At 36.1% G+C, this 27,188-nt stretch overlaps 1 protein-coding gene across 1 annotated transcript in view; it reads right to left on the bottom strand.

Annotated features, from left to right (window-relative positions):
* Positions 1–27,188, bottom strand: part of CDYL (chromodomain Y like) — a 119,341-nt gene that overhangs the window by 53,939 nt on the left and 38,214 nt on the right. Inside the window, exon 2 of the mRNA XM_063298845.1 lies at positions 20,896–21,550. Coding sequence (XP_063154915.1) covers positions 20,896–21,550 — 655 coding nt within the window. The remainder of the gene's footprint in view (positions 1–20,895; positions 21,551–27,188) is intronic.

Here is a 27,188-nt window from a genome sequence, read left to right as displayed (position 1 = left end):
ACCATTGTCAAAAAACCTGCATGGATGTAGCCATATAATCATGCTCAACCAGGGTGTTTACTTTTACTCTCTGATGATTCTACTTTTTCTCTCATTTCATAAATAATGTAACAACCTATGAAGTGAGTAAAGAAAAACTCAGATGATTCCCTGGTGTTCATTCCTTTTTTATGGATGCCAACAGTTTGGACAAAGAAGAATATTTGGAATAAATAAAAGATCACAAAAGTTTGTATTAAATTTGTTATTGGAAGCACTGCCAGGTTTTAACAATCAGTCAAAGGACATTCAGGGCATAAAGTGGCTTCAGCTGAACACAAATTGTTACTATATGTTGTCAATATAGTATGTCTTATTGATCATTATGAATGTTCTACAGCAAAATATATTGAGCAGAATTATCAGATTAAAGGTAGTCCTTGCTTAATGACCACAATTTAGACCAGCAACTCTGTGGCTAAGCAATGCAGTCATTAACGAAACATCACGTGACCATGACAGACTTATGACCTCACTTCTGCTGCAGTCATTAAGTGAATCACCTGTGGTGGTTAAGGAATTGTGGTTTTACTGCTGGCTTCTCCACTGACTCTGCTTGTCAGAAGCCGGCTGTAAAGTGTGCAAATGGCAATCATGTGACCATGGGACGCTACGATGGTTGTAAATACCCACTGGCTGCGAAGTGCCCAAATGTCAATCACGTGACTGGGGGGATGCTGTGACAATCATAAGTGCAAGGACCAGTCACAAAGTTACTTTTTCAGCACCATTGTAACTTTGAATGGTTGCTACACAGGACAGTTAAGAGAAGTCTACCTGTACTCGATTAACTGGAATAGGTCTGATATACTTCCTATATGCTCTAATATAGCTGCAGACATTCATAAATATTGGGGTGGTATTTTGTGCTTGAATTCTTTTATTTTGGAATAATTATCTCAAGGGTCTTAAAGGGATCTTTAAGAATACCGAGTATGTTGCTTGTGATCTTAAAATGAGATTAATTCAACAATTTTACGGGTTTATTGGACATCTCAGAGAATGTTTAAAAGAAGCTATCAACTTCATTATGCTTGAAGTGATGACAGAGGAGACATTTATGCATATAATATGGTAATGCCAACTACTGTCCTGCTTTGGTTTAATATTCATTTTATGAATACAGTTTTGGGAAAAGTAATATGCTTTTAAAATGTGGATGTGATTCCAAATTCTTAATCTGGAATTAATTATGATGTGCATAATGACGGATTTATCAAGCATGGGGCATAGCAATAAAAGATAACTCTTTTAAAATGGAAAGGTAGTGCCATCCCAGATATACTGTCCTCAAGTAGTGATATGTTTTGCTCTTTGCTTCTGAAGCATTTCTTTGTGAGCCTAATGGAAAGACTGATAAATATTATTCAAGTTTTAAAGCTATGTTTAAAAACTGAGTTGTTTTTTCTGTACTGTAACATGTTTTTGTCCTTTTTCCCCCCTTTATTTTTCTTGCCTTCTATCTTTTTTTCTTTATAGGAAGGAAGGAAGGAAGGAAGGAAGGAAGGAAGGAAGGAAGGAAGGAAGGAAGGAAGGAAGGAAGGAAGGAAGGAAGGAAAATTCCTGTTGCTAGTTATGGCAATTTGTGTGTGGAAGAGATGGCATTGAATGAACTATATCAATAATATGAAAGTATACTCTATTGAAACTTCTTATTGCTGGTGATTTCTTTACACTGTATGCAACTGAATTAACAAATGGATTTCAAATAGACGTAATGCACAAGCGTGATCCTAATGGGATTCCATTTAAGACTGAATTAAAGCTCTCAGCAGAATGAGTAAGGCGTCAGAAATTCCAGAATAGCAGCAGTTGAGGGAAATGAGACAAATGTACCTGTTCTGTACACAGAATAAAGAGCCAAAGTGTTCTATTTCATTCTTGGACTGCCAAGATAATACACAGTAAAGTATTCTAATAGATTATACCAAAGCTCCTAAGCCTTTCCTCAGCTTCTACTTCAGAATATTCATTTAGTTTCAAGGAAAGGAAAGGACCTAAGCTGAGATCTGGATTGATGAAACAATTTACTGGTGATCAGGTCACAAAACTGAACTACACCGATCTTGGCCAGCAAGAAGGGACCAGATAAGCATGTTTTGAAAAGGGATGGAAAGGGTGGTAGGCATAGAATTAAATGAGGACAGAAGTGTCCCATGCTGGAAACTCCTGCTTCTGAACATGACAAACCTTGCATTAGAAGATATTAAAAATTGTTTGTACACACACACAAAAATGTTTATTTATACACAAACTCTGTGTACAAATAAAAAAAAAAAATCTAGTGCCAGAATCCTGAATTGCTGAAGAAGTTGAGCATAAACTCATTTATAGAGAGCTGAAATGATGTCTGCTCAACCATTCAACTTGAAAATTGTGCTCTATTAGGGAAGCTTTATTTTACAGACATACTATTGTCCTTATGAAGGGCATGACCACTTTCTTGGAAGAAAGTGCCTATGTAAAGATTTTGTAATAGATATCTCTTAGCCTGAAATCTACAGGATCCAACAAGAGGGGTAAAAGTCTGCATGACAAAGCCAGCTTAAAGGTCAGAGCACATTATTCGTACTCTTACGTGTCAATCACACAACACTGTGGTAAGCTCGCTGAAAGACAAAATACAGGTAGTATTTTTTAAAATTCATCTTGGAATAATAATAAAAAAAAATCTCAGAACCACAGTGAGGATAACAGAGTTCAGAACCCCCATCTGGAAATACCAGACTTCACTCTAAAGAAAAAGGTTCTGGCTTTTCAAAACTGCTTAAGAACTAGAAAATGGCAAAAGCAATGTTCTCAGAGTTCAGAGGAACTGGAAGGCATAATATTTGATGCAGAGAGAGAGAAGGAACAGCTGCAAATGGCACACTGAAGCATTATTTTAATCACTTTGGTGTCACCCCAGTAAAGATTCCAAGCCAACTCCCAAAACTGAGCTTTCCAGTAACGGAAGTCAAAAGAAATGAGATCAATTCTGAGGGATTTACAATCCCATTGAACTGAATGTGTCTTTTCTGGTTTGGCTGCCTGTGTCTTCTATTGGGATAGATCCAGCAAACAGCCTGCTCCCAAATATTTGTGAATGCAGTAGATAAACTACTAATAAGTAACAACTAGAAACTGCCTATTAACCAAGCCTTTCAGGTTGGTCTTCAATTAAAAATCTAATTGAATCTTGCTAATCTTGAAATATTGTCACAGGCACAATGTAGAAATAATGCCTGTGACAATATTAAATTGAGATACTACTGTTAGCAGAACAAATCAAGCAAATTACCACTAAAAACAACAGAGACAATATAAGAACTAAGGAAGTTAAAGGAATTAACAGTTAAAGGAATTCAGATGCTCTCCATACAATCCATGATTTTCGATCATTAGAAGGTCAACAGCTGAAAGAAAGCTTCATCACCCAAGTGGATGTTCCAAATACTGCTGCAGAAATGGCCCTACTTGAAATAATCTCCTACAGCCAGATGATGAGAAAACAATGAACAGACTTCGGAGTACAAAAGCTTAGGGCTGACAAGAATGCGTATGGCGCTTTGGTTTATATAACATTAATCAGTTTCAGTTATCATTTTGAAGTTTAATTTATCTATAAGGTGTCTATCTATCTATCTGTCTATCTATCTAATTAATTCAGTTTTTTTTCAGTGGGAGCCCTGAACTTTGGAATGCCCTTCCAAGTGAGGAATTTATTAAAAGAGTAAGTTATTTAGACTCAGGCATTTTAAAGTTATAGAGGATACATGGGAACATACAAGCTCTGGACTCTAAATTATGACACCCATGAATGAAAACCACAATAGCTTTTAACATAACTGAATAGGAATTCTTTTCACAGTGGGGATACTCTATCCCTATGGATTTATTAAAAAGCAGAAACAGGAATCTTCTCTGTGAGGCGCAGAAAAATTCAAGTCACTGTGGAGTCCCTGGTGCTCTCTGAGCTTGGTTGTTTGCTTGCAGATGTTTCATTACCCAACTAGCTAACATAATCAGTGCTAGTGAATGTGGGGTTTGCTCCCTCTTTATATACAGTAGATTGCCCTGCCAGTGTAGGTGGAGGTGTGGTTTTTTCCTTGATAGTTCTTGATTAGGGTACTATTTTCTGCTTAATTGTTTGTCTGGTGTCAATCCCTGCTTCTCTGGGTGTTGGAGAGGATGTGTTCTTGTCTTTTTGTTTCCTTTTTAGCTTTCTTATTGTCTCTTTTGAATGGCAATAGGTTAAAATAATGAATAGAAAGGTACTTTAAGACATTTTATTACAAAAATAGAAAACTGCGAAATAAGATCAGCAAGATAAATATTAAAACAGTAATGGAAAGTAAAAGCAGCAATAAAAAAGTTCAAAAATCACAGCATGATTAACACTTTATTAAAAGGCTTGAGAGAATAAAAACATATTTCACTGGTACTGAAAACACAGTAAGGATGGCATTAGGCATACCTCACTTGGAAGGGCATTCCAAAGTTGGGGGCTCCCACTGAAAAAAAGTGTTTTTTTAAGATCACCATGGCAGGGCATCTTGAGCAGGCCCTCTGAATATGACCTTATGCCACAGATAGAAATATTCAAGAAGAGGCATTCCTTCAGATATTAGGGTCCAACACTGTGAAGAAATGTATAGTTTAAGAACCCTATCTTGAATTGAAACCAGAATCAAACTGGGAGACAGTGAAGATCATAAAGAACTGGGGTGAGGTGTTCATATCATCCAGTTCCAGTAAATATTTTTGCTGAAATATGAGTCAGAAAACAAGTTTCTGACTCTTCAATGCCAATGTGACATATGTTTTGCAATAATCTAAACAATAAGTTACCAAGGCATGGATCACCATAATGAGGCTCGCTCTATCCAAAGCTAATGAAAGGTGCTTTGTACCAGAGGCCACTTGCGCTTCTAATGACAAGAATGGATCCAGAAGTACTCCTAGGCTATGAATTTGATCCTTTAGAGGGAATACAACCCCATCTAGTAGAAGCTGAACTCCACTAACCCATACAAATAAGCCATCAACCAACTATGCCTCTCTCTTGTCTGGACTGAACTTTTATTTTTTTCACCATCATCAAATCTATTACTGCAGCCAGGTATTGATTCAGGTTCTACTGTCTCAGCTGAATCTAATTAAAAGGAGAGATAGCATTTAGAATTGCCAGCAAACTGATGACATTTTTTTCTGAATCTCCAAATGATTTCATTCAGATTTTCATGAACAATATAGGGAATAAAATAGAACCTGGTAGAACCCATTGTGTAAATGCCATGGAGTCAAACAAAATCCTCCCCAATACCACATTCTGGAAAAAGCTATCCAGGAATGAACTAACTTGGACAACCTCTCCAAAAGGATATCTTGTTTGATGGTATTCAGAGTTACTGAGATGCCCAGGAGAATCAACATGGTTATATATTAGTTTGGTCTGGTGGTTAAGGTTCTGGGCTAGAAACCAGGAGACTGAGAGTTCTAGTCCCGCCTTAGGCATGAAAGCCGGCTGGGTGACCTTGGGCCAGTCACTCTCTCTCAGCCCAACTCACCTCACAGGTTGTTGTTGTGGGGAAAATAGGAGGAGGAAGGAGTATTCGGTATGTTCCCCGCCTTGAGTTATTTGTAAAAATAATAAAAGGCAGGATAAAAAGTAAAAAAATAAATAAATAAAAAATAAAACAAACAAATAAATAAAACACTTATCTCTCTTTGGGCAAAGACGATTCAGCATGGCAACCAAGACAGTTTCAGTGCCAAAACCAGGCCTGAACCTTGATTGAAGAAAATTCATTTAATCTAAGAGAGGATTTGATCAGCTAGCTCATGTTCCAGTACCTTGCCAAGAAAGCGAGTATTGGCCATTGGCACATAATAATTTAGATCTTCTGGGTTCAATTATTTTTTTTTATCCAGGAGTGGTCTCACTAGAGGCAGCCAGTTTGGCCCAGTTTGGTCTAGTGGTTAAGGCTCCAGGCTAGAAACCAGGAGACTGTGAGTTCTAGTCCTGCCTTAGGCATGAAAGCCGTCTGGGTGATTTTGGGCCAGTCATTCTCTCTCAGCCCACAACGTCAACATCGCGTGACAAGCTGCTTGGTCAATTCCCATCGCAACCAATGGATCAACATTGGGTTGATCTGGAAAAAAAAAAAGTGGACCCTGCAACTGTGGGAAAAATGATAGGAAGAACAAAAGTGGTCTCACTAGAACCTTCTTTAATGAGGCTGGGACTACTCTTTCTTAAAGGGAAGAATTTACAGTCTTCTGGATCCAGGTGAAACTGCCCCCCCTCCAAATGGTAAGCCATGAAAGACATAGGTAAAGCATACATGTGTGTGACTGAACATAGACCAACATTTTGTTTGCATTATCAAGACTTTAAAACTGAAACTCTCACATACAGACTGAATTGCTGAAACTATATTTTAAGTAATTTGACTGATTTTGCCTCAAAGCATCTAGCAAACTTGTCACAATAAGCTATCAAGATTTCTATACGATCTCTAGCTGGGCCAGTTCCTGAAAAGCCTTGTATCCTTGATAAAAACATACATTAGAATGTTATATACATATATTAAATAAAATTAGAAAGTAAAAGCAGCAGCAAGAAAATTAAAAACATCAGAGTCGTGAAGGCCTAGGAAAATAAAAATGTCATCATCTGACACCAAAAAGATAATAAAGATGTAGCCAAGGTGTATCTCACTGAGGACAGCAATCAAAGTCAGAAGACGACCACTAAAAAACCCTGCCCTTGGCTAGCCATTCACCACACTTGAGCATTGGAGAGCACCCAGAGTAAGCCCTCTGAATATGACTTTAGGAAATGGGGAGGAACATACAGGAAGAGTGTTCCTTTTAGATATTGAGAATAGCTGTATAAATTAATAACAGCATTTTGAATTGGGACTGGAACTGGGAGTTAGTAAAGATAATAAAGAACTGCTGATATATAAGAACTGTAGTAAACACTTCACATCTATCTTTTAAAAAAGTTTTACTTGTCAGCTATTTTAGACAGATACGAATTATTATTATTATTGGTTCTACAACTGTATTTGCAGATCAAATGAAAGAAAATATACTCTCTATTTCACTTTTCCTTTCTTCAAAGCGTCAGGTAAATCTTATCCTCATTACTTCTGGGTCATGCTCAATTCAAATCAATTTGCAATTTAGGTTAAGAAAATTCAAAGAATTATTCCATTACTTTTAAAATTATTGTATCTCAGTACCTTTATTCAGTTAAGATTATGTCTAAGAACAATCAGAAAAAGGACCACAGAAGCTTTGTGTGGAAGATCTCTCAGGTATAACTGACACTTCTTGGGAATACCAATTCTCATTACTGGAATGCAGCAATTGAAGATACATCTTGTTCAAAAAGAGCTGAAGTAACAGTACTTTCTATAACATTCACAACTGCTCAGAAATTCAAGGGAATAAGCTTGGTGGTGCTATGGAGAGTTATCTGGTTAATATAAATGGAAGAAGAAATACAAATCATATTGTTGTTTATACCTACTACTAACTATCCAACCAAGAACTTGTGAACAATGCTTTCCAAAAGCAAATGGTGCCTGGACTTCCAAGTGAGGAAATGGTGAGTTAAGATGTCTCTGAAGGAGCAGAGACAAGGCTGTGGCCAAGACCAATGGACCAGCATTAAATCCGGTCCAACGGAACCTCTCCGGACAAGAGGATGAAATATCACCTACTTGTGCTCTGGACGGCTGCTCCTGTGAGGAGAGGGATAGTGATCGACTCATGGGCTTGAGTGCCGGGAGACAACGGAAGCCATCAAGCTCTCAACCACAGTGGAGCCTTTCATGGACACTAGGTTTGTCAAACCTCACTTTCTAAACATCTTTGGAATTTAAGTATTTTAGAGTTAAAAAGAGATCTTCCGAGCAGCAGTTCAGAAAAAAATACCTGGTAAATGATCCTTCATTCCCAAAAGAAAAGAAAAGAACGAATTAACAACTTAAAGAATTTAAAGAATATGCAGTTAACAGCAAAAAGCTGGATAAGTATTTAATTTAAGGAAGTTTTAAACGGACTAAGGGACCAGACAAATTTGGAATATTAAGACTTTTGCTATAACATTTTTGAAATAAATAAATAGTACCTTCATGGGAACATAAATTGTTTAGCCTTTTAGGGAAAAAATGACTGGTTAATTTCTCAAAACAAAGAAACAAAAGAAATTTGAGACAGATCATGAGATCATAGAAATACGAAACACTACAGGGAGCTAAAGATCCCAGGCAGGAAAAAGAAAAGAAGAGAAAAGCCTGTCTTTTATTATGTACTTGATGAACAGCAGTGAAACTTACAGAAATGACAGATAAAGGTATCACACTTGAGATATTTCAAAGGATTTTTGAAGAAATGGGAAGAAAAGCTTGCAGCTACAATGACAGCAATAATATCTGCTTATGTGAATTATTCAAAAGAGATCTTAAAGAAGAAATGAAAGATGCGAAGGAGAATAATTGGGAAGAATCTACAGGATGATAGAATGAAAAAGTAAAACAAATTATAGCTTATGCAGAAATGTTGGGGGGAAAAGCAGAAGTTGTGGACTGTAAGACAGATGAAAAGTAGAGTGGAAATACAAATATTAAGCCAAGAGATGAAAAAAAATAACCTGGGAAATGACGTATTACTGGACTTACAAAAGTGGGTTGTTAAAGTCTTGGAAAAATTTTTGAGATAGGAGAAAGAAGATTTGGACGGTGATCAATTCCTTCAACAGCACCTTAATATTAAATTAAGGATCAAGAATGTTAGAATATTGAGCAAATGAAAAGAATATAAAGTTGACTTCTTTGATCAGGTTTAAAATAAGAAATATTTCTATAAAATTCTGGAAACCCTTTAAGGACTTTTTGCTGGATGGATAAGCATTGGAATATGGGTAGAAGTGAACTATATAATATAACTTTAAAGTGCTGGAAAGATATGAACAACTTCATATTTAAAAAGTAAATCTGATGTAGAATTCAATTCTAATTGAAAGCCATTTTTAGATTACAATTTTATACATGGAATTGTGAAACATCCAAAATTTGGGTTATAAGATTGTGTGTGTGGGTGTGTGAAATTTATATGGCCGTCCATCTCACAAGAAGTGACTCTGGGCGGTGTACAACAAAGATATAAAAAATATACGCGGCAAAAAGCAGTCATCATTAAAAAGTTACAAAAACATAAGTTACACAAGAGATTAGATTAGCAAGGGAGCCACCTCAAGGTCTCACAGGTCCCCTGGGACCCCCAGGTCCGATGACATAGCTAGGTCTTGAGGGGCTTCCAGAAAATAAGTAGGGATGGAGCTGACCTCATTTTGTGTGGGAGAATGTTCCATAAGGTGGGCCCCACAGCAGAGAAGGCCTGCCTCCTCGGGCCTGCCAAGTGTAGTTCCCCAACAGACGGGACCTGCAGCATGCCTCTTCTACTGGATCTGATCAGACGGGAAGATGTAAAGATGTTTTTGAGAGATGGGAAGATGTAAAGATGTTTTTGAGGGAGAGGCGGTCCCTCAAAAAAACTTTATATAATCTATAGCATTTATTATATCATTATTACACATTATTTATATAATCTATAGATTATTTATATAATATACACCATTGTTTTAATGTATTGTTTAGTACCCATAGTTTATTTTTATTTTTTAATAATCTGACTTGCATTAACCAAGTATCTTTGTCTAAAGTTTAACTGAGACATGTTTTGATTAGAAAATGGATATGAAATATTTTATAGCATTATAAGCTTTTAATAATGTATTAGAATATATTGTATGATATTTCAGATATCAAAGGGGCGCCTTTGAGTGAAAAGGTGTGCTTTTGCTGGCTTCATGCAAAGCACTTTTTGTTTTTGTTGTTGTTCAGGGGGATGACATGCCAGCAGAGTCAAGTTACCAATCGAAGCGAGTATTTGTAGTTCAGAGTTGAACTGTGGAGTCCTTGGTACTCTCTGAGCCTTGTTGTTTTCTTGCAGACGTTTCATTGCCAGATTAGGCAACATCTTCAGTGCAAAGAGGGAGTGGGCCTTGCTCTCTGTTTATATACTGTGGCTTGCCCTGCTTGTGTTGGTGGGGGTGTTGTTCCCTCCTTGGGAGTTCTTTGATTGGGCTGTTGTTTGCTGCTTGGTTGATTGACTGAGTTAATAGTTCCTTGATTAAGGCGTATTGTGCTGTTTGATTGTTCATCTGGTGTTAATCCTAGTGTTGATTTTTGCATATTTAGGTGTTGATTGCTGGCAAGGGAGTGTACCGGTCTTTTGGCTTTTCTATTGTCTCTTTTGAATGGTATGTAAATGTTGTTTACTTCTATGTGTCTGTTGATGGCTGTTTTGTCTGAGTACCAGGCTTCCAGGAATTCTCCAGCATTTTTGGATTTGACTTGGTTTAGGATGTTCACAGTTTCCCAGTTGAAACTATGGTTGAGTCTATCCATGTGCTGTGAGATTAAGGAGTTCTCATTGTGTCTTCTGACTGCTAGTTGGTGTTCGTGGATGCGCTCTGCTACTCTTCTGCCTGTCTGTCCTACATAGTGGCTGTTACAGCTCTCTTCACATCCATAGACACAGCACTAACAAAAGAATCCATGGCTGCAGTTCTGTGCAACACCCCTGACCTAGCCAAATACACCAAATAGAAATACCCAGGATAATGGACCTCATCAACCTCTGCCTTACAACCTACTTTCAGTTTGATGGAGAAATATACCAACAGATCAAAGGAACACCCATGGGATCACCTATTTCAGGACTTATAGCAGAGATTGTAGCACTCCCACACATACAACCCAAAGTATGGATCCAGTACATGAACATCATGATACAAATACAAATGGGCCAGAATTTGCATGTTTTGACTTTTGCTCCCCCTTGCCCTCTTGCAGATGCCCAGAGTTATTCACAGTCAAGAGACAAATGCAGAAGACTGAACAGTAAGTCAAGCTACAAGACAAACCCAAACTAGATCAAAACTTGTCATAATTCCAGATAAAAGCTAGACAGCCAGACTGTGCTGTAGACAACAAATAGTTGGTGCTCCAGGGAACTCTGTCAAGCAGTCAAAGTTCAAGGAACAAAGCTACTTCGTTATACAGATTTTTAAGAAACAGATCTTGCTTCTGGCAATTTTAATTTTGTAAGCCACCCGGAGTCAGTGAGTGTGACTTGAGCGGCCATATAAATTAAGTACATACATACATATACATACATACATACATAAGTTGAAGGTTATGGTTTTCACATTTTAATTCAGCTGATGTTCAAGAAACCTAATCTCAAGTAAAAACCAATAAAGAGCACTGAGCTACACTTGAGCGTAACTTTATTTTCAAATTACAAATTTGTCTTGTAATTTAGAGAGTTGTTACCTCCCAGCCTTCTGACAGTCAACCAGGCAGTGTTACCATTCTCATAGGTTGGTGGCTGTACCAGTGTGTAGGAATCAGAGCTTTGGACAAAAGAGCCAGGCTAGTGGCGACTGATTCTGGCTTAGGTCCTCTGCTAGGACCTGACTCAACTTGTGCAGACAAGTAGATGAGATTATTTGACTGATATTCCTCCTCTGAAAATTCTTCTTTACATAAGGTCATAACAGCAGATTCTTGTAAAAGCTTAATTGGCTTTGGCAAAGCATACACGTTTGACCACTACCACTTGCATTTCTAGTTTCCATTCTCCAAACAAGACAATGCAATAACATTGGCTTTTGTTTCAACATGTATGAATCTGCATAACTGTTGGTTAGAATTACCAAATCCTATTACATTTCATCATCAAACTAGATTGTTCTAACTATGCACTATTTCATCAAAGCTAGACAAATGCCCATCATGCCATGGAGATAGTATACTCAGCTGAATTTGACTTTCTTTTGAACAATAAACTGTCCTAATTCATACATCATTTTTGAGATTTAACTTCAAAAGTCATCTGTGATATACAGTTGTAATCGAAATTATTCAACCTCCATTGCAAATCAGTTGGGTTTTTTTTTAATCATATGGTATTCGGTGTTCATGCTTTTTTCTTGCTGGGAAGTCCTTGTGAGGTCCAGCAGCCAGATGTGTAGACTATTTAGCAGTGACAAGTCATGTTGCCCGGGGTGCATCATGAGGAGGCTAGTCTACATTGCACCAAGTTGGGCTGAGAGAAAGTGACTGGCTCAAGGCCACCCAGCCAGCTTTCATGCCTAAGGCGGGACTAGAACTCACAGACTCCTGGTTTCTAGCCCAGAACCTTAACCACTAGACCAAACTGGCTCTCTATCAGGTTGAATTTTGAGACTGGAGAAGTCATTATAAGTTGCATTTTCAGTTGACTTTGGGGACACCACTTGAAGCATTCGTTGTGTTGAGCTATTTCAATTGCTTTTGTTTGATCTGTTCATTGCAAACAGCTGAAAGTCTGTACATTTTGACAATCAACCTGATTTGCAACGGGGGCTGAATAATTTCAATTACAACTGTAGCATGATAAGTCCAATATTCTGAAATAAGTCCAAAGTCGTCTTTAGAACACATAATTAGTCCATTATATCTACAATATTATTTGTGATGATTTCACCACTCAAAACAAACTCCTAACTAAAAAAACAAGAAAAACCATTGGCATTTCAAGTTAATTTCTACATTATTTAAAATGCTTGTTTTGAGTAGTACTATTAATAATGAACCTGAATCTTGACTAAGAATTAGTATTTGATATTTAGTCACCATAGGTGTCAACTCATATTTAATGTTGAGCTTTATTTGCCATTCCATTGCTTGTTTTTCTCAATGCTAATCTATCCTTCTGGGATTTTTCTTCACAGCGTACTGAGGCTTTAACCATCATAAATAATGTTGTTTCATCTACAGATTCTTCTATTTCCCTGTTCACTCCTTTTTCTAGGTCATTAATGTTTGTACTAGGTAGCTCAGGAATACAGCTACTTTCCTCCAATGAGTAGCAATAACATATAAGTATGAAGCATACAAACTCTTGAGTTTTATTGCAAAATTCAAAAAGTTAAGTATTCCCTAAATTCTGATTCTGAATTCATAAAACCAATAGTAGTTAATTTAAAGAGCCTTGGCCACATGGAGGAAGATAGAAAATTAACAGTGTCATTATGTCCTTATGCCAGAAGTTTAAAACAACTGTGTTTTATAATCAGATTATCCAATCGTTGAACATCTGGAGCTAGAAATCGTTCTAGAATATTAACAATAATAAGCAAAATAAAAATACCCCAGAAGTCAGAGAGAGAGAACTGTGCAGAGCACACAGTTGGAATACAAATGGTTGGACATAACACAAACTTGTAAGCATCATTCAAGACCTAAAACTAACTTACACAATAGAAATTCATATGCAGGTCATCAAAACACATCCCTGTGTGGTAATAGCACCACAAAATGGAGCATACCTCAGAAGGTCACCAAGAAATTTTACTGTTATGTACTCCTGTGTGCCTATGTATGCTTTCCACTCCTTATCCTGCCAACTCACTAGGCTACCTGTGGTTCAGAGTCAGAACCAGACAGGTTTGTTCTGAATACAGCAACTGTACAATAAATTAAAAACAAATCAGAAATAAAAAAAGAAAATATTTTTCAGGTAAATCATCTTTAGCCCAACTATAGAGCTACGATGCAGCGAGTTCAAGAATGTACTCATATTTCTCCCTGAGTGCATTTTCTACTTCCTTAATATAATCCTGTTTTACAATAATTTATTTACCATGGTTTTCTTCAGTTCTCCCAAATTCTTGGAATTCTGAGACAAGTTTGCTATTACTGATCTTCCAGTCCTTCTTCACCAAACAACAGGTCCCCAGTTTAATAACCCAGGAAGTCATGGTTCTTAAACAGGTAAGACTGGATTACATTTATACTGCAGATGTTGCCAGTGAAACAGACCTGGGAATAATACAGCAGCAAGCAAAACTGCAGTTTGCCCTTACACATAAGTTGACCTATTTATTATGGAGAATGAATGGCTACAAACAGGAAAACAGCATATATCAGCACAGAGCACAGAAGTAAGTTCTTTGGGATATTAAAATTTTCTGCCATTACTTACCTATACATTCCAGCTATTTTAAGAAGATTTATCACGAGAAGGCCTATGATAATACCCAAGCTATGCAGATCTATTTCTAATATTGAGATACTAAAGAAATAAGCTATTTCAGATGATACGATTTTTAGCTGGAATCACAAGAAACTAAGAAATGTCTGTTATAATCCAAAGATACTTGCCTTTCAGGTTTACAAAATTTTGAGATCACAGAATCTGATCTTCTTTGGTCAGGAACAACTTACAAAGTATAATGTATAATTCATCTATCAGCTTCCTTTATAATTTAGAAATATTTTAAGAAACAGTATTGTCTATTAGGATACAATATACCTTAATTTTGGAAAAGTATTTTCTCTAATCTAGAATTGAAGAATATTGTGTGTGTGTGTGTGTTTTTACAGGAGAAGAGAACATTTATGAAGGCCAGTAGTTTTGCCTTCATGCTAATACATATATCTAAGATTTGCTTTTGCATCTGCTATCTATTTCTCGTGTGAAACATAATAAAAATTAGAGATTCAGGTTAGTTATAGTTGTATATTGACCACTGTTATCACATCACACTAACAAACAATCCTTTGAAAATAAAACACCCACATTTATTATACCATACCTACTTTTGCATTTTGAGTGATTGTTCTGATATACTAGGACCATTACTAATTCCTTTTTGGGTAAAGCGAGGATTGTTTTCTCATGACAAAAAAAACCAAAAATAAATTAAATCACAGTAGTTGTCATGTAATTTCCAAATATTCAATAAAAAGCCAAATAAATGACTGATATTAATGAACACTACCCAAGATCTAACCAACTAAAACTGATCTGTGGAAAATACAGGCTAAGATATAGTCCTTATCATCTAATTTTATTTGGCTGTAAAGCAAGATACCACATCTATCTTCATTAAAACATCTTCATTAAAAGAGGAAAAATGCAGAACATATTTGAAGCAGATTACAACTCAGAAGAGGAATGTTCCATTTCAAAAATCAAATCAAGTTCATAAAATGTAGGCCCAATATTTATCAAAAGCATTATTTTATGTGCCTGGCATGCCAATGCAAGCAACAAAAGAGGCAGTGAACACCCTTCTACTAAAATACCTTTGTAATTGCCAAGCTGAGCACAGTAACTTGCTCATCACAATATATCAGCTATCTCTTATAATTATAAAAGGCTGAAAACTACCATGATGATGACCTCAGTCACAGCAAAACAAAATGATCTGATAGGGCAACAAAGGTGGATATTAAGAAATTGTTGGTGTGCAATTCACCTTGCAACGCGAACCATGTCAGATATGCAATTAGTAAACATGCTTAAAATGAACAAAGTAAAATAATAAAGCAAAGCATGAGGATAATTATAATCAGACATTGATATTAGAGATCTGCATAGTTTTTGATTGATCATTCACCTTGAAGAATAACAAACATTTCTAATTAATCTTACTTGCAATGATGTATGTTCAAATAAAAAAAATCATTTTCAACATAAAAATCAAAGCTACTCTGTTCTATGTACTAGCAATCTTTTGAAAGAAAAAATATTAATTGTACTATTAATTGTGACAGTGGTGATAATGACAAAAAATATTCAAAACTCTCTAGAAGTATCTTTAAAAAATGTCTATTATTGTAAGCTGTGTAACCTATACTAAAAACGTCTGTTATTGTAAACTGTGTAACCTATACTTCATTCAAGCTTAATTAAGACAGATTAAGACAGATTAAGATTAAAAATAGACAAGCATTATTTTAAAGAATATGCTTTTTTGAAAAAAGATAAAAATAAGCATGCATAATATTTTATTTTCATTATGTAAGCCCACTAAAAATAATTGCTTAAATAAGGTAAACATTTTAGTATAATACAAATGAAACCGATAGACTAAGTATTGTACATGAAACATATAATATAAAAATAACATTTTCCTATCAAGAGTTTAATTGCTATTACAGGGAGCATAATATATTAAATGCAATGTAGCTAGTCACCTGAATGCTAGTTCAACTTCTATATATGCACAATTGGTTCTCTTAATTTTTTTCTTCTGCATATATACAACAGTCTACACTCCCTCTGTAGACACTCCCAACATCATTAATCTGTCCTGCAGAGCACCAGCACCAGTAATTCTGATACTACTAAAGGAAATAAATGAGAGCCAGTCTGGTGTAGTGGTTAAGGTACTGGGCTAGAAACCGGGGGACCGTGAGTTCTAGTTCTGCCTTGGTCATGAAGCCAGCTGGGTGACCTTGGCCAGTCACTTTCTCCCAGCCCTAGGAATAAGGCAATGGCAAGCCACTTCCAAAAAACCTTGCCAAGAAAACTGCAGTGACTTGTCCAGGCAGTCTCCGATAATCAGACATGACTGAATGGATTAAAAAAAAAAAAAGGAAATACAGGCAAGAAAATTCTGGCCAGCAACATTAATCAGCTCTTGGGAAATGCTTTTAAAAATGCTCTGCAAATACTTTAGAAGTATAGATTCCAAAAATGTAGCAGTCACCAAGAGAATCTTTTTACCTGACTTTGAACTATAACTGTGAATGTAGGTAACTTAGCCAAGGAAGTATTCTAGGGCTGCTTTCATACAGTCTTTCTGAGATAGCTGAAATTAAATGTTTGCAAGGTTTAACATACTATAACCATGGCACTTACTGCTTTTTAGGAAACTGTCATGGTGCAATTTTTTCAAAATTATGTTAGCATATTTGAAGGTACTGCAGTCTCAACTCCTTGCAAGGATTTCAGTTACACACCACTAACTCCTCTTTATCTATAAAGTCTGGACAATCATCAGGTACAAAAGAGATACAGTTATTTCGCTTCCATTAAACAAAAGGTAGGAAATTCATCTTCAGGAAAGAACTGACAATCTCAGCTAAAATAGTTGAGTCTCTATAGTCAATATGAGACAGTATATAGCATATGCATGGTACGCAGAAAGACCCTCAATTCAATTCCCAGCATACGAATGTGGTAAACATGGTGGCTTACAACAATAAAATTATACACTAATTATTAAAATATTCCTAGTAAAAATAAACCAATATGGAGCAAGCATTCCACTGTTGCATAATAAAAATTTTGGCCAGCCCTCATGGATCAGAAGTTCATCATTCTTGGTATCCTGACAAATTTCCAATTCAGAGTAATTTGTTTTATTTCAATCGCTTTCCTGAGGCTGACTCTAATCACTGATTAATCTCCATCTGATTTTACTTGTAAATATGGACATAAGGTGCAACCATACTTTTCCTTCATCTGTGACCATGACTAGGAATAAAAGATACACTTGCCAAAAGGGCTGTGAGGTACACATGAATTTTAAAAAATTGACAGATAGGACATCCTTTACTAAAAATGCCATACAGCATTAGAGAAAGTAACCTGAGAATGGAGAGGGTAGAAAAAAATGTTACCAAATGATTTCAGTGGTAGAACATCTGCCAGCAGAACAGATTTTTCTTTCTCTACCACCCACCTTACTAAACATTGTGATGGACTGACTTCATTTTTTCAGCCACCATTTTTCTTTGGATACAGGCTCTGTGAGGTAAGAAGCACTTGTACAAAGCTGTTCGTAATTTTTGACTGTAAGAAGAATCTCCAGGATACAACCGAAGTATAACAGAAGAAGATTTAGAGAACCACCACAATTAGCAACATCCTTAAGGTTTTATATGCTTTCAACATTTCTTCTTAGGGAAACTTTGTTAAACTAGAATTATCTAGCTGTCTTTCAAAAGAGAAGATGGGATTATATTATATCAAAACATTTCACAAATTAAGTATTTCTGGTGATATTGCAAAAGATTTCAAAAACACCATTGAACAAATACTTTAAAAATATTTGGTCCAGATCTAATGAAATACTAGATGACAGATGTTGTCAATTTTTAATAATCCACTTTATTGTACATGCTAGTAATTCCTGAAAAAGATTTATCAGAATCTTTAATTAAAATCTTGAAAAAGTGATTGCTGCATCTGAGTATGTAACATGTGTGTTGCAATTAGATCAACAAAGTCCACAAAGTGAGTTTATACAGGCAAGATTTAGAATAAGAGAATTCAATTTCAGTTTTGAAACTTGGAAGTGTTAAAATTAATAATGTACTACAAAATGTTTACTTCCAATTATATCTGATGTATGAACTGAGCAATAGCCTTAGGCAAGCCATTATGATTTCACTGACATATCAAGCCAAATCACAGTTAAGGAATGGTAGCTTACAGTTTAGTTTAATGTCTAAATTGACAAGCCACAAGAAGCAGCTATTGTTCTTTTACCAGAGGTCTTTGTTAAAATGATGGAAAATAAAGCCAACAAGCAACTGTAAACTAGGAATTCTTTGTTTGGAAGTTAAAATGAATAGAACCTACCTCAGCCTTAAACCTCCATTTGTAATGTGTGTTATTTGAGAAGTGTGTTAAAATTTCAAAGTACAATGCAAATGTTAAATAGTACACGAGTTACTAAATCAGAAAGCCGTAGACAATTAACAAATATAGATGCGTGAATAGAAGAACAGCATTTAGCATTTGAAGAATGGTGGCTTCCATATATATTGGTCCTATTTTCATCAGTCCCATACATTATGACTAACTAAAATGGACTCCGGAGTTGTAATCAAGGTTTCTTTATATGGACAATAACTCTTTTTAAAAATATGTACACAGAGTACTGCTGACCTTGATGTCAGAGACCATTTTTTTATTTGGGTTTAGTGACTAATTAGTGCCCGTAACTAGAAATAAGCTTTTGTGCAACTCTGGTTCTAGAACTTAATTGATCTGCAGAGGTATAGTAAGGCTGAACAGACTAGTGATTATGAGGCAAGATGCTTCCCTTGCAATTAAAGCACTCTCCTGAACCTGTTCCTCAACACTATGAAGCAGTCTTTGAAAGCTTTGAGCAACTGCTTTGAGCAAATGTTTGCCCAGAAAACATTTCACAAGCAAACTGTCCCTCTGGACCCACTCCTTGGACATATAAAGCAGCTACAGCCATTTGAATGCTTGTTGTGGCAGCTCTGGGGCCTTCTGGATGATTAAAAATATAATAAGTAAATAAATATAAAAGATAACAGAACTCCCATAACATCCCAGAATTACTTCTAGGATCCACTGGGATCACTGAAAAGATAGCTTTATAGTACAGTTATGTACTCTAAACATATTCTCCCTAAAATAGTAACTTCCATGCTTTTACCTACTTATGTAGATTTGATGAGTGTGATGCAAACTCAATTTATCTTTTGAACCAACTGCTGTAAAATTTCTCTTTGAAGTCTATGACTTTCATCAACTCCTTTTTACCAGCAAGGATGTTTCTCTTGTTCAATGCCACTGTCCTATCCAGTATTTTTGCAGCATTGCCTTTCTGCCAACATGGGCAAATACTGTTCTTTTTGTAGGATAAGGAAGTTAAATTATTGTAATATCAAGTCTCAGCTACAAAATATTGCTTTATCTGAATATTCTGCATACAATTCCAATAGGATGCCTTTGCTCAATCTACTTTTCCAGGGTTTCCATATTCATTCTAAAAACATAGTTTAAACTGAAAAAAAACCCCTCTCAAATCAGAAAGTGTTTATTATAACAGAATCTTTCATTGCAGTACAACTAGCATTATTACATCAGAATCATCCTGAATTTAAAAAAAATGAAATTAGTAATCTAGAAAAACAACCCTTATCAAAACCTTACTGAAAGATTCTATGCATTTCATTTAAAAGTGATTTCTACTCTACTCATTGGGGCTTACTCCCTGGTAGGTAAATTTATGAAAGTAACCTTAACTTCCATTCACACCTTCATGAGAAAGCTAAGGCTAAAACAGAATGATGGAGAAGCAAAGTACTACTCTCCCCATTAGCCTTCCATAGCTGGGTGCCCACTAACTGTGGTGGATTCAATTCTCATAACCTCTGGAAAACATGACCAAAAGCTGTGTAACACTTACAAACCTCCCACATGAATTAGGGCCTTCATATACAATTCCAGTTCTGTAACATCTATCATGTAATATTTCAAATACTTTATAAAAAGACAGAAAAAAATAGAAAGTAATCCATGTTCAATGGAACTATAAAATACAGGTAAAAGAGTGGAGAGAAGACCTGGTAATGAATTATAATAAATTCAAAATATATTATGTGTAGATGTCAACATCCAATGTCAGATGGTTTGAGTTCATGCATCAGGATTTTACTCCCTTCTTTTCCTGTTAAGCTTCCCATATTCCCCAAAATTCTGCAAAGGTGATTTTCTACCTAGAGAAGATAACTGAATATATACAATATGGCATAAAATGAAAACATCAAGCAATGTATCAAGCAACAATTCACAAATTAAATAAATGCATTTGTCCAAAAATGAAAAAGGCAAGATATACTGTTTCCTATCAAAATCTTAACAAATTCCATCATTTATTTCTGAAATCCATGAAACAGATCTTAACCTAATTTAAAGCAATTAATAGATGGTAAACTCAATTTTATCAAGACCCAGATAAAACCTGTCTTTATAAAATCAATTGTAACACTTCTCAGAAAAGTATAAACTAACAAAATTTTGTTGTAGGTTTTATCAATAAAAAAATTGAGAACCTGTTAAGCTTATCACATATTACATACTACTTATTTCGTTTCTGGAACAAATTAGATGAACTATTTCTGAAACATAAAAAGTTACCCATGTGAGTATTTACGAAATTTGCTGGAACACCTACCCATCCGCATATCTTACCTTTTCCATTTATGGTTAATGCAGATGCAATGGTAGCTGTTACTGGCACTGGCAATTGTGGCACTAATGGATGTATTCTTGGCCTGCTCCCCATTCTAGCACGTTCTTCTCCAGGACCTAATAAAGCTCCGACTGGTTTTTCTGCTGCCACTTCTGGTGCTACGGAATCTTCATGATCCTGCTCAATGCGATCCAGCTTATCAGGACTTTCATTCTGAAAGCCATCCACTGCTGTCCGACTCTTGATAGGACTTTTGGGCACAAGAATTTTGATACCTGATTTCGAAAGGTCCATGTTTTTTCTACCAGAGAGAGGAGTGTTGTTTTTCCGAAACTTCTGGGCAGCAAACAATTGATTTTTTGATTCATGGTCCTTTCCAATAACTAAGGACTTGGATGTCTTTGAAAAAGAACTATTAGTAGATCGAGAAATTTGTTTTCTTGCATTATTTGGAGATGTCCTGTTTGTCCTTGTTAATGTGCTTTCTTTTTGTTTTTCATTATGATGTCTGTTAAATTCATGTATATATTCTTCACAATTTACAAGGTGCTGTTCAGGTTCCCATGTGTCATCTTCACTCTCATAGCCTTTCCATCGCACTAAGTATTCCGTTTTTCCTTTCTTGTTTTTTCTTTTATCAACAATTCTCTCTACCTGTTGAAAGAATTAAAGATGGCAATGAAGATGTACTTGTGAATGTTTAAAAATGTACATGTAAAATGTACAATGAGGCAATCTGAAATAAAGAACCTAGTGACAATTATGTTGTATTTCAATAGTACTCATTAATTTTGGCAATCAGTGTAAATAATTGTATTACTTTTTATTATTTCAGTAAGCTCAAATAAACTTAAATGTATACAAATGCATGAAAATATACAATAAATTAATGAAGATGACTAAAAAAGAGAACAGTGCTAATGTCACACACATTTGATACACTATTATGGGAACAACTATGCACATTCAGTTATATATCAACTATTAATATATTTACTGTCATGAATAACTAGGATGCCTAACATTCAGTGACATAGCCTTAAGCTTCTATGAAAATAACAACAAAGAGAAAACACGATTCTAATCACTGGTGAACATCCATCCTTGGAAAATCTTGGGCAACTCATGCATTCACTACTTTATCTTTAAAATGTTGGAGGAGGGGAAATGGCTTTTTAATGGGCAAATTAAGGATGTAAAAATGTTTTTAAATTCATTACTAATTTCACCTTTCTATATTACTGCCAACTCATTAAAGACATAAAACATAAGATAAAGTAAGAATTATTAAGATGACAGGAATGTACATCATAGTAGATTTATGTTAGTTGAAAACAGTTCCACTCAGGAAATTTCTCAACTTTAATCAGAAACATTTATAGGTCAGATATAACTTGATATATTAATGCTATTCACATATTCATCATATTGAATATAACAAAAAATAACATTTCATGCTTCCTCCTGCTGTCCTATTTAAATTCTTAGTATATTATCTCCCTTTCCCTATGCATACCATACATAATGCTTACAAAATTTTTGGCTTTGTATTTTTCTAAAGTAGAGCTTTGCTAAAAAATACTTTTATAACAGACCACTCTGAAATGAAACTAGTATCTATAAAGTGGCTACAAAGAGAAGACAAATAAGAAACTATACAATTTGGGATGCCTTCAAATCAGGTGGAGGTTTAGTTTTCAATTTTCAAACCAAGTTAATTTCACTGACTTTGAATGATCACATTAAAATATATATTCATTTGTTCTGAATTTAGCTGTTTAAAATGTTTGTTCTTGGTGTGTTATCACAGCAAATATTTCAACACTGAATATATGGGACTGCCATAAGTAACATGTTTGCCTGCTCCTGTAAAACAGGGTGTCATAATGGAGACGTTGATAGTACAGAATTCTTTCCGTTATATTCTTTTCCCTAGATTTAACAGATTACATCACCTTAGTAAATAGCAGGATTTGCATGGGTATAATGCATGAGGATTTTATACAAGAGCATATTGTTGATACAGATCTTCCACCTATTTTCATCATCTGAGGGTCCACATCTTGCAAAAATCATATTCAGTGTTATTCATCCCAGTCAGAAATATTGGCTCATGGAACGCATACAGCAAAAATGGTTCCTTCCTACACATTCAGCATTATTACATACTGTTGGCTCATCAGTATATTATGCAAATCATTTCTATTAAAACATAAAATTATCCTACCAATCCACAGAAATGAATCTGCTGAGATAAGTATAAATGTATCACATATATGCAAGTAAGTTAAAAAGTCTGCTTTGATTAGCATGTTCTTGCAATAGCAGGTATTCATATATTGGTGAATTGTTAAAAATAGACAAAGAGAATTGCTCTAGACCTGTCTTTATGCATGTTATTGTTGAACTAGTTTCATTTCAAGCAGCTGAGCATTCTAAAGATATCTCCTTTCTACATAAGAATACCAAATACGTTTTCATGCAATGTATTTCTTACGTGATAACTGTCTTTGGAGAATGCGGACTAAACTCCTATCTCGTATTTTGCAATGGAAAGATTCCTTTTAGCCACTGGTAAGCACTGGACTACATGATGACTCTTGCTGGTGGAATGGTAGGGAAGTAATTACTGACAATCCCCACCCCAACCCTGGCAGATCTTATACTTTCTAAAATTTGAAATCTATTACAGTCTTTAATAAAAAGAAAGCCTTATTATTTAAATTCCAGTTTACCTTCAAAGCAAAAAATGTTTAATTTATTTTTTACATTGTACTCTCCCACTATTTGTGAAAACCCTATGAGAAGCAATGCATAAAGTGACCATGCATACAATTTTAAGAACTAGCCAAGAATCTCTTCAAATGAAAGTTAACCCAGCACAGATTTCTTTATATTTAGTTCTGCTATATGAACAAACCATCTTGCAACTTGTCAATGAATAGGAAAATATACTCATTTAGAAAACAGTACTATACTTTAATTGCTTCCATCCTATTAGAGAAATGCAGTACAGGTAGTCCTCATTTAGTGACTGCCTCATTTAGCGACTGTACAGTGACCATTTGCAGTTACAATAGTGATGAAAAAGTAAATTTGCGACCAATCCTTGCATTTATGACCTTTGCAGGTCTGTAAAGCAAAGGAAAGTTGAAGTAAGATTATAAGCATAGTTGCGGTTTCACTTAGTGACTACTTTGTTTAATTGCTGGTGTTGGTTGCTGGTGACAACTGTGGTCGCTAAACAAGGACTACCTGTATTTCATATCCATATCCTTAAAAATCCAGGACACATAACACAATGAATCTGGCAGAACTATCCTCCACTCTCTTTGCTTCTCCAGCCCTTGATCATGACCCTGACATAGTTTCCAAGCTGTGAGAACATAATATTTTGTTTTTGTTTTTGTTTTTTACTTCAGCTCATTTGATTATGTCTGATGTTTGAATTCTGGGACAGGATGTAGAGCTACTAGGAATATGAAATATTTTTATATTTAACTCTGTTTGCATATTACACTCTGTTTGCTTAGAATTTGGAGTGTAGAGAACCACAAATCACACATGCTAATATGCCAACTTACTTATTTAATTTAAATATATTTGTATGTGCCCCCCATCTCAAAGCCAGAACTCTGGGCAGCTCACAATCACAATATAAAAACAATATACAAAAAATTAACAACAACAAAACAGAAACAACAAAAACCTGGCATTACGCCCAAACTCTCTTGATGCAACCCCCAACACTCTCTTCTAACTCTAGCTTCAACCTATCCCAATGCTTCAGGGGAAAGCCAGGTATTCAGTCTTCTAGAAGGTTCAAAGGGTAGAGGGCTGCCACAGAAAATTTATTAAAAACTTATTAGCTCAGATAAACTAAGTCATGCATGATTAAAGGATTCAAGACAGTTTAGTGAAATTCATTCTGAATGTAACCTAAAGGCATCTTCATTGTTGGCTTCAACAGTGATAAATCAGTAGCATCTTAAAATAGTATTTCTCTTGAAAATTGGTCACCACTCACCTTTAAATCTGGTAGATTATCCCAATCTATCTCTCAGTGGATTCTTGGTAATACCAGAAGAATCATAGGGCTACTGTAATCATGCTTTGTGTGGTGACGTTATTCTATTTCAACCTGCTTTAAAGGGGGGGGGGGCTGCCAAGTCACCAGAGGGAAGGTATTCAATAAGGTAGGGGCAGCCGTGGAAAAGGCACACTTCCAAGGCCCCGTTAGATGGCAAGAATTCAGGGAAGGGACCTGAAGCATGCCTACCCTATCCGATCTGCTAGGACAGGCAGATACTGTCAGGGAGAGGAGTCCTGCAAATAACCTGGTCCCGTGCCATGTAAGGCTTTGAAGGTGATAACCAGCACCTTGAATTGTACCCAGAAGAAAACTGGGAGCCAGTGCAGCTTGTGTGACAGAGGTATAATATGGGCAAAACTAGGAACACCCAATACTGCACACGCTGCTGCATTCTGGACCAGTTGTAGCTTCTGAGTGGTCTATAAGGGCAGCCCATGTACAGAACATTGCAGTAATCCAAATAGGAAGTGACTAAGGCATGAGTGATCCTGAGCAAGGCCTCCTGGTCCAGGAAAGGGTGTAACTGGCACACAAGACAAATCTGTGCAAAGGCCCCCTGAGCCACGGCTGCCACCTGCTCCTTGAACAGGAGCTGTGAGTCCAGAAGGAGCCCCAAATTGCGCATCAGCTCAGTCCGGGGAAGTGCAACCCTGTCCAGAGTCAAAGATCACAAATACCAGACCCCAGGGGGCCAAAACCCCAAAGCCACTCCATCTTGCCAGGGCTGAGTTGAAGTTGGTTTCTTCCCATCTAGACCCTCACAGCTTCCAGGCACCACAACTGCATCACCTGCCTGGTCAGGGATAGAGATGAATAGCTGGATATCATTAGTGTACTGATGATACTGCACCCCATGCCGTTGGATGACCTCACCCAGCAGTTTCATGTAGCTGTTAGAGAGGAGAGGAGAGAGTCCCGAGCCCTGAGGCACCCCACACTGCAGGGACCTAGGGCTCGACTTCTCAAACCATACACACTCCTGGCAAGCTATACACACTGCTATGCCCTGCTAAAAATATTCAGGTCCTGAAGGCTATCTAGATTCCTATGGATAACAGCAATGTGTTCAATAGGTATTTTTCAATATTGGCCACCAGTAGCATCACACAGGAATTTTATACAGGATTCATATGTTTCCTTTTTTTATAACATGAATTGAATCAATAACTGTGGAATTACTTTTGGGGGGGTGCCTTTGAGTCGGTGCTGACTCCTGTCGACTGTCTGGACTAATCCCTGCAGTTTTCTTGGCAAGGTTTTCAGAAGTGGTTTGCCATTGCCTCCTTCCTAGGGCTGAAAGAGAGGGACTGGCCCAAGGTCACCCAGTGGGCTTTGTGCCTAAGGCAGCACTAGAACTCACAAGTCTCCCAGTTTCTAGCCTGATGCCTTAACCACTCTACCAAACTGGCTTTCAGTGGAATTACTTAGCAAGTAATTTAAACTATAATTTAGTAGTTTCTGTATTAGCAGGTATATTTTAATCAGTACACTCATTCTGTCTCATTAAGAACTTAACAAATACATTTAGCTTTAAAATTCCTAATAGAGCTGACTTTAACGATTTCATAAAATAGGTACAAGACTGAGTTATCTAAGCATAGCACTACTATCAAATCAAGTTGACATGACCATCATTTTTGTCTTTTAAGTAACAGACAACTTTAAGAAATAGCATATTGCACAGAGTTCTTCATATTGAGAGAAAGAGCAAGTTCTTTCAACAATTATTAAAAGATCCACAAATTAAATATGGACTTTTTTTTCTTCCCTAAGCTTATTAAGTTTATAAAATGCATGCTGTATAGAGACTGCAGGATTCTTTCATTTTTTAAAATTAATCTATTCATTTTTCTGCAGTAAAATAAAAACTACTAGGGTATAATTGATAATCAAATAATGGTGAATACACAGGTACCAATCCAAATATGTACTTTGAGATGTCTACTTAAATTTCTGGACTTTGCAGAGAACATGTCCCCTATCTGGCAACCATTCTGTTCCAGTTCTGTGAGGAAGCAGGTTATGGAGAAGATACACTACACAAACAAAATAAGAATTGTGTGTTATATACACATATATATTACACACATACACAAATGAAACTTTGAAATTCAGATATATAAAACATCCTAATCACTTCTGGAATGTAGACCCTGACAGTTGAAACAAACTACTGTTGAACTTCAGAAGAAAGAGGTT

The sequence above is a fragment of the Candoia aspera genome, chromosome 3, assembly GCF_035149785.1.
Source record: "Candoia aspera isolate rCanAsp1 chromosome 3, rCanAsp1.hap2, whole genome shotgun sequence".
Lineage (NCBI taxonomy): Eukaryota > Metazoa > Chordata > Lepidosauria > Squamata > Boidae > Candoia > Candoia aspera.
Note: the sequence above shows the minus strand (reverse complement) of the source record. Positions and strands in the feature narration are given on the sequence as shown.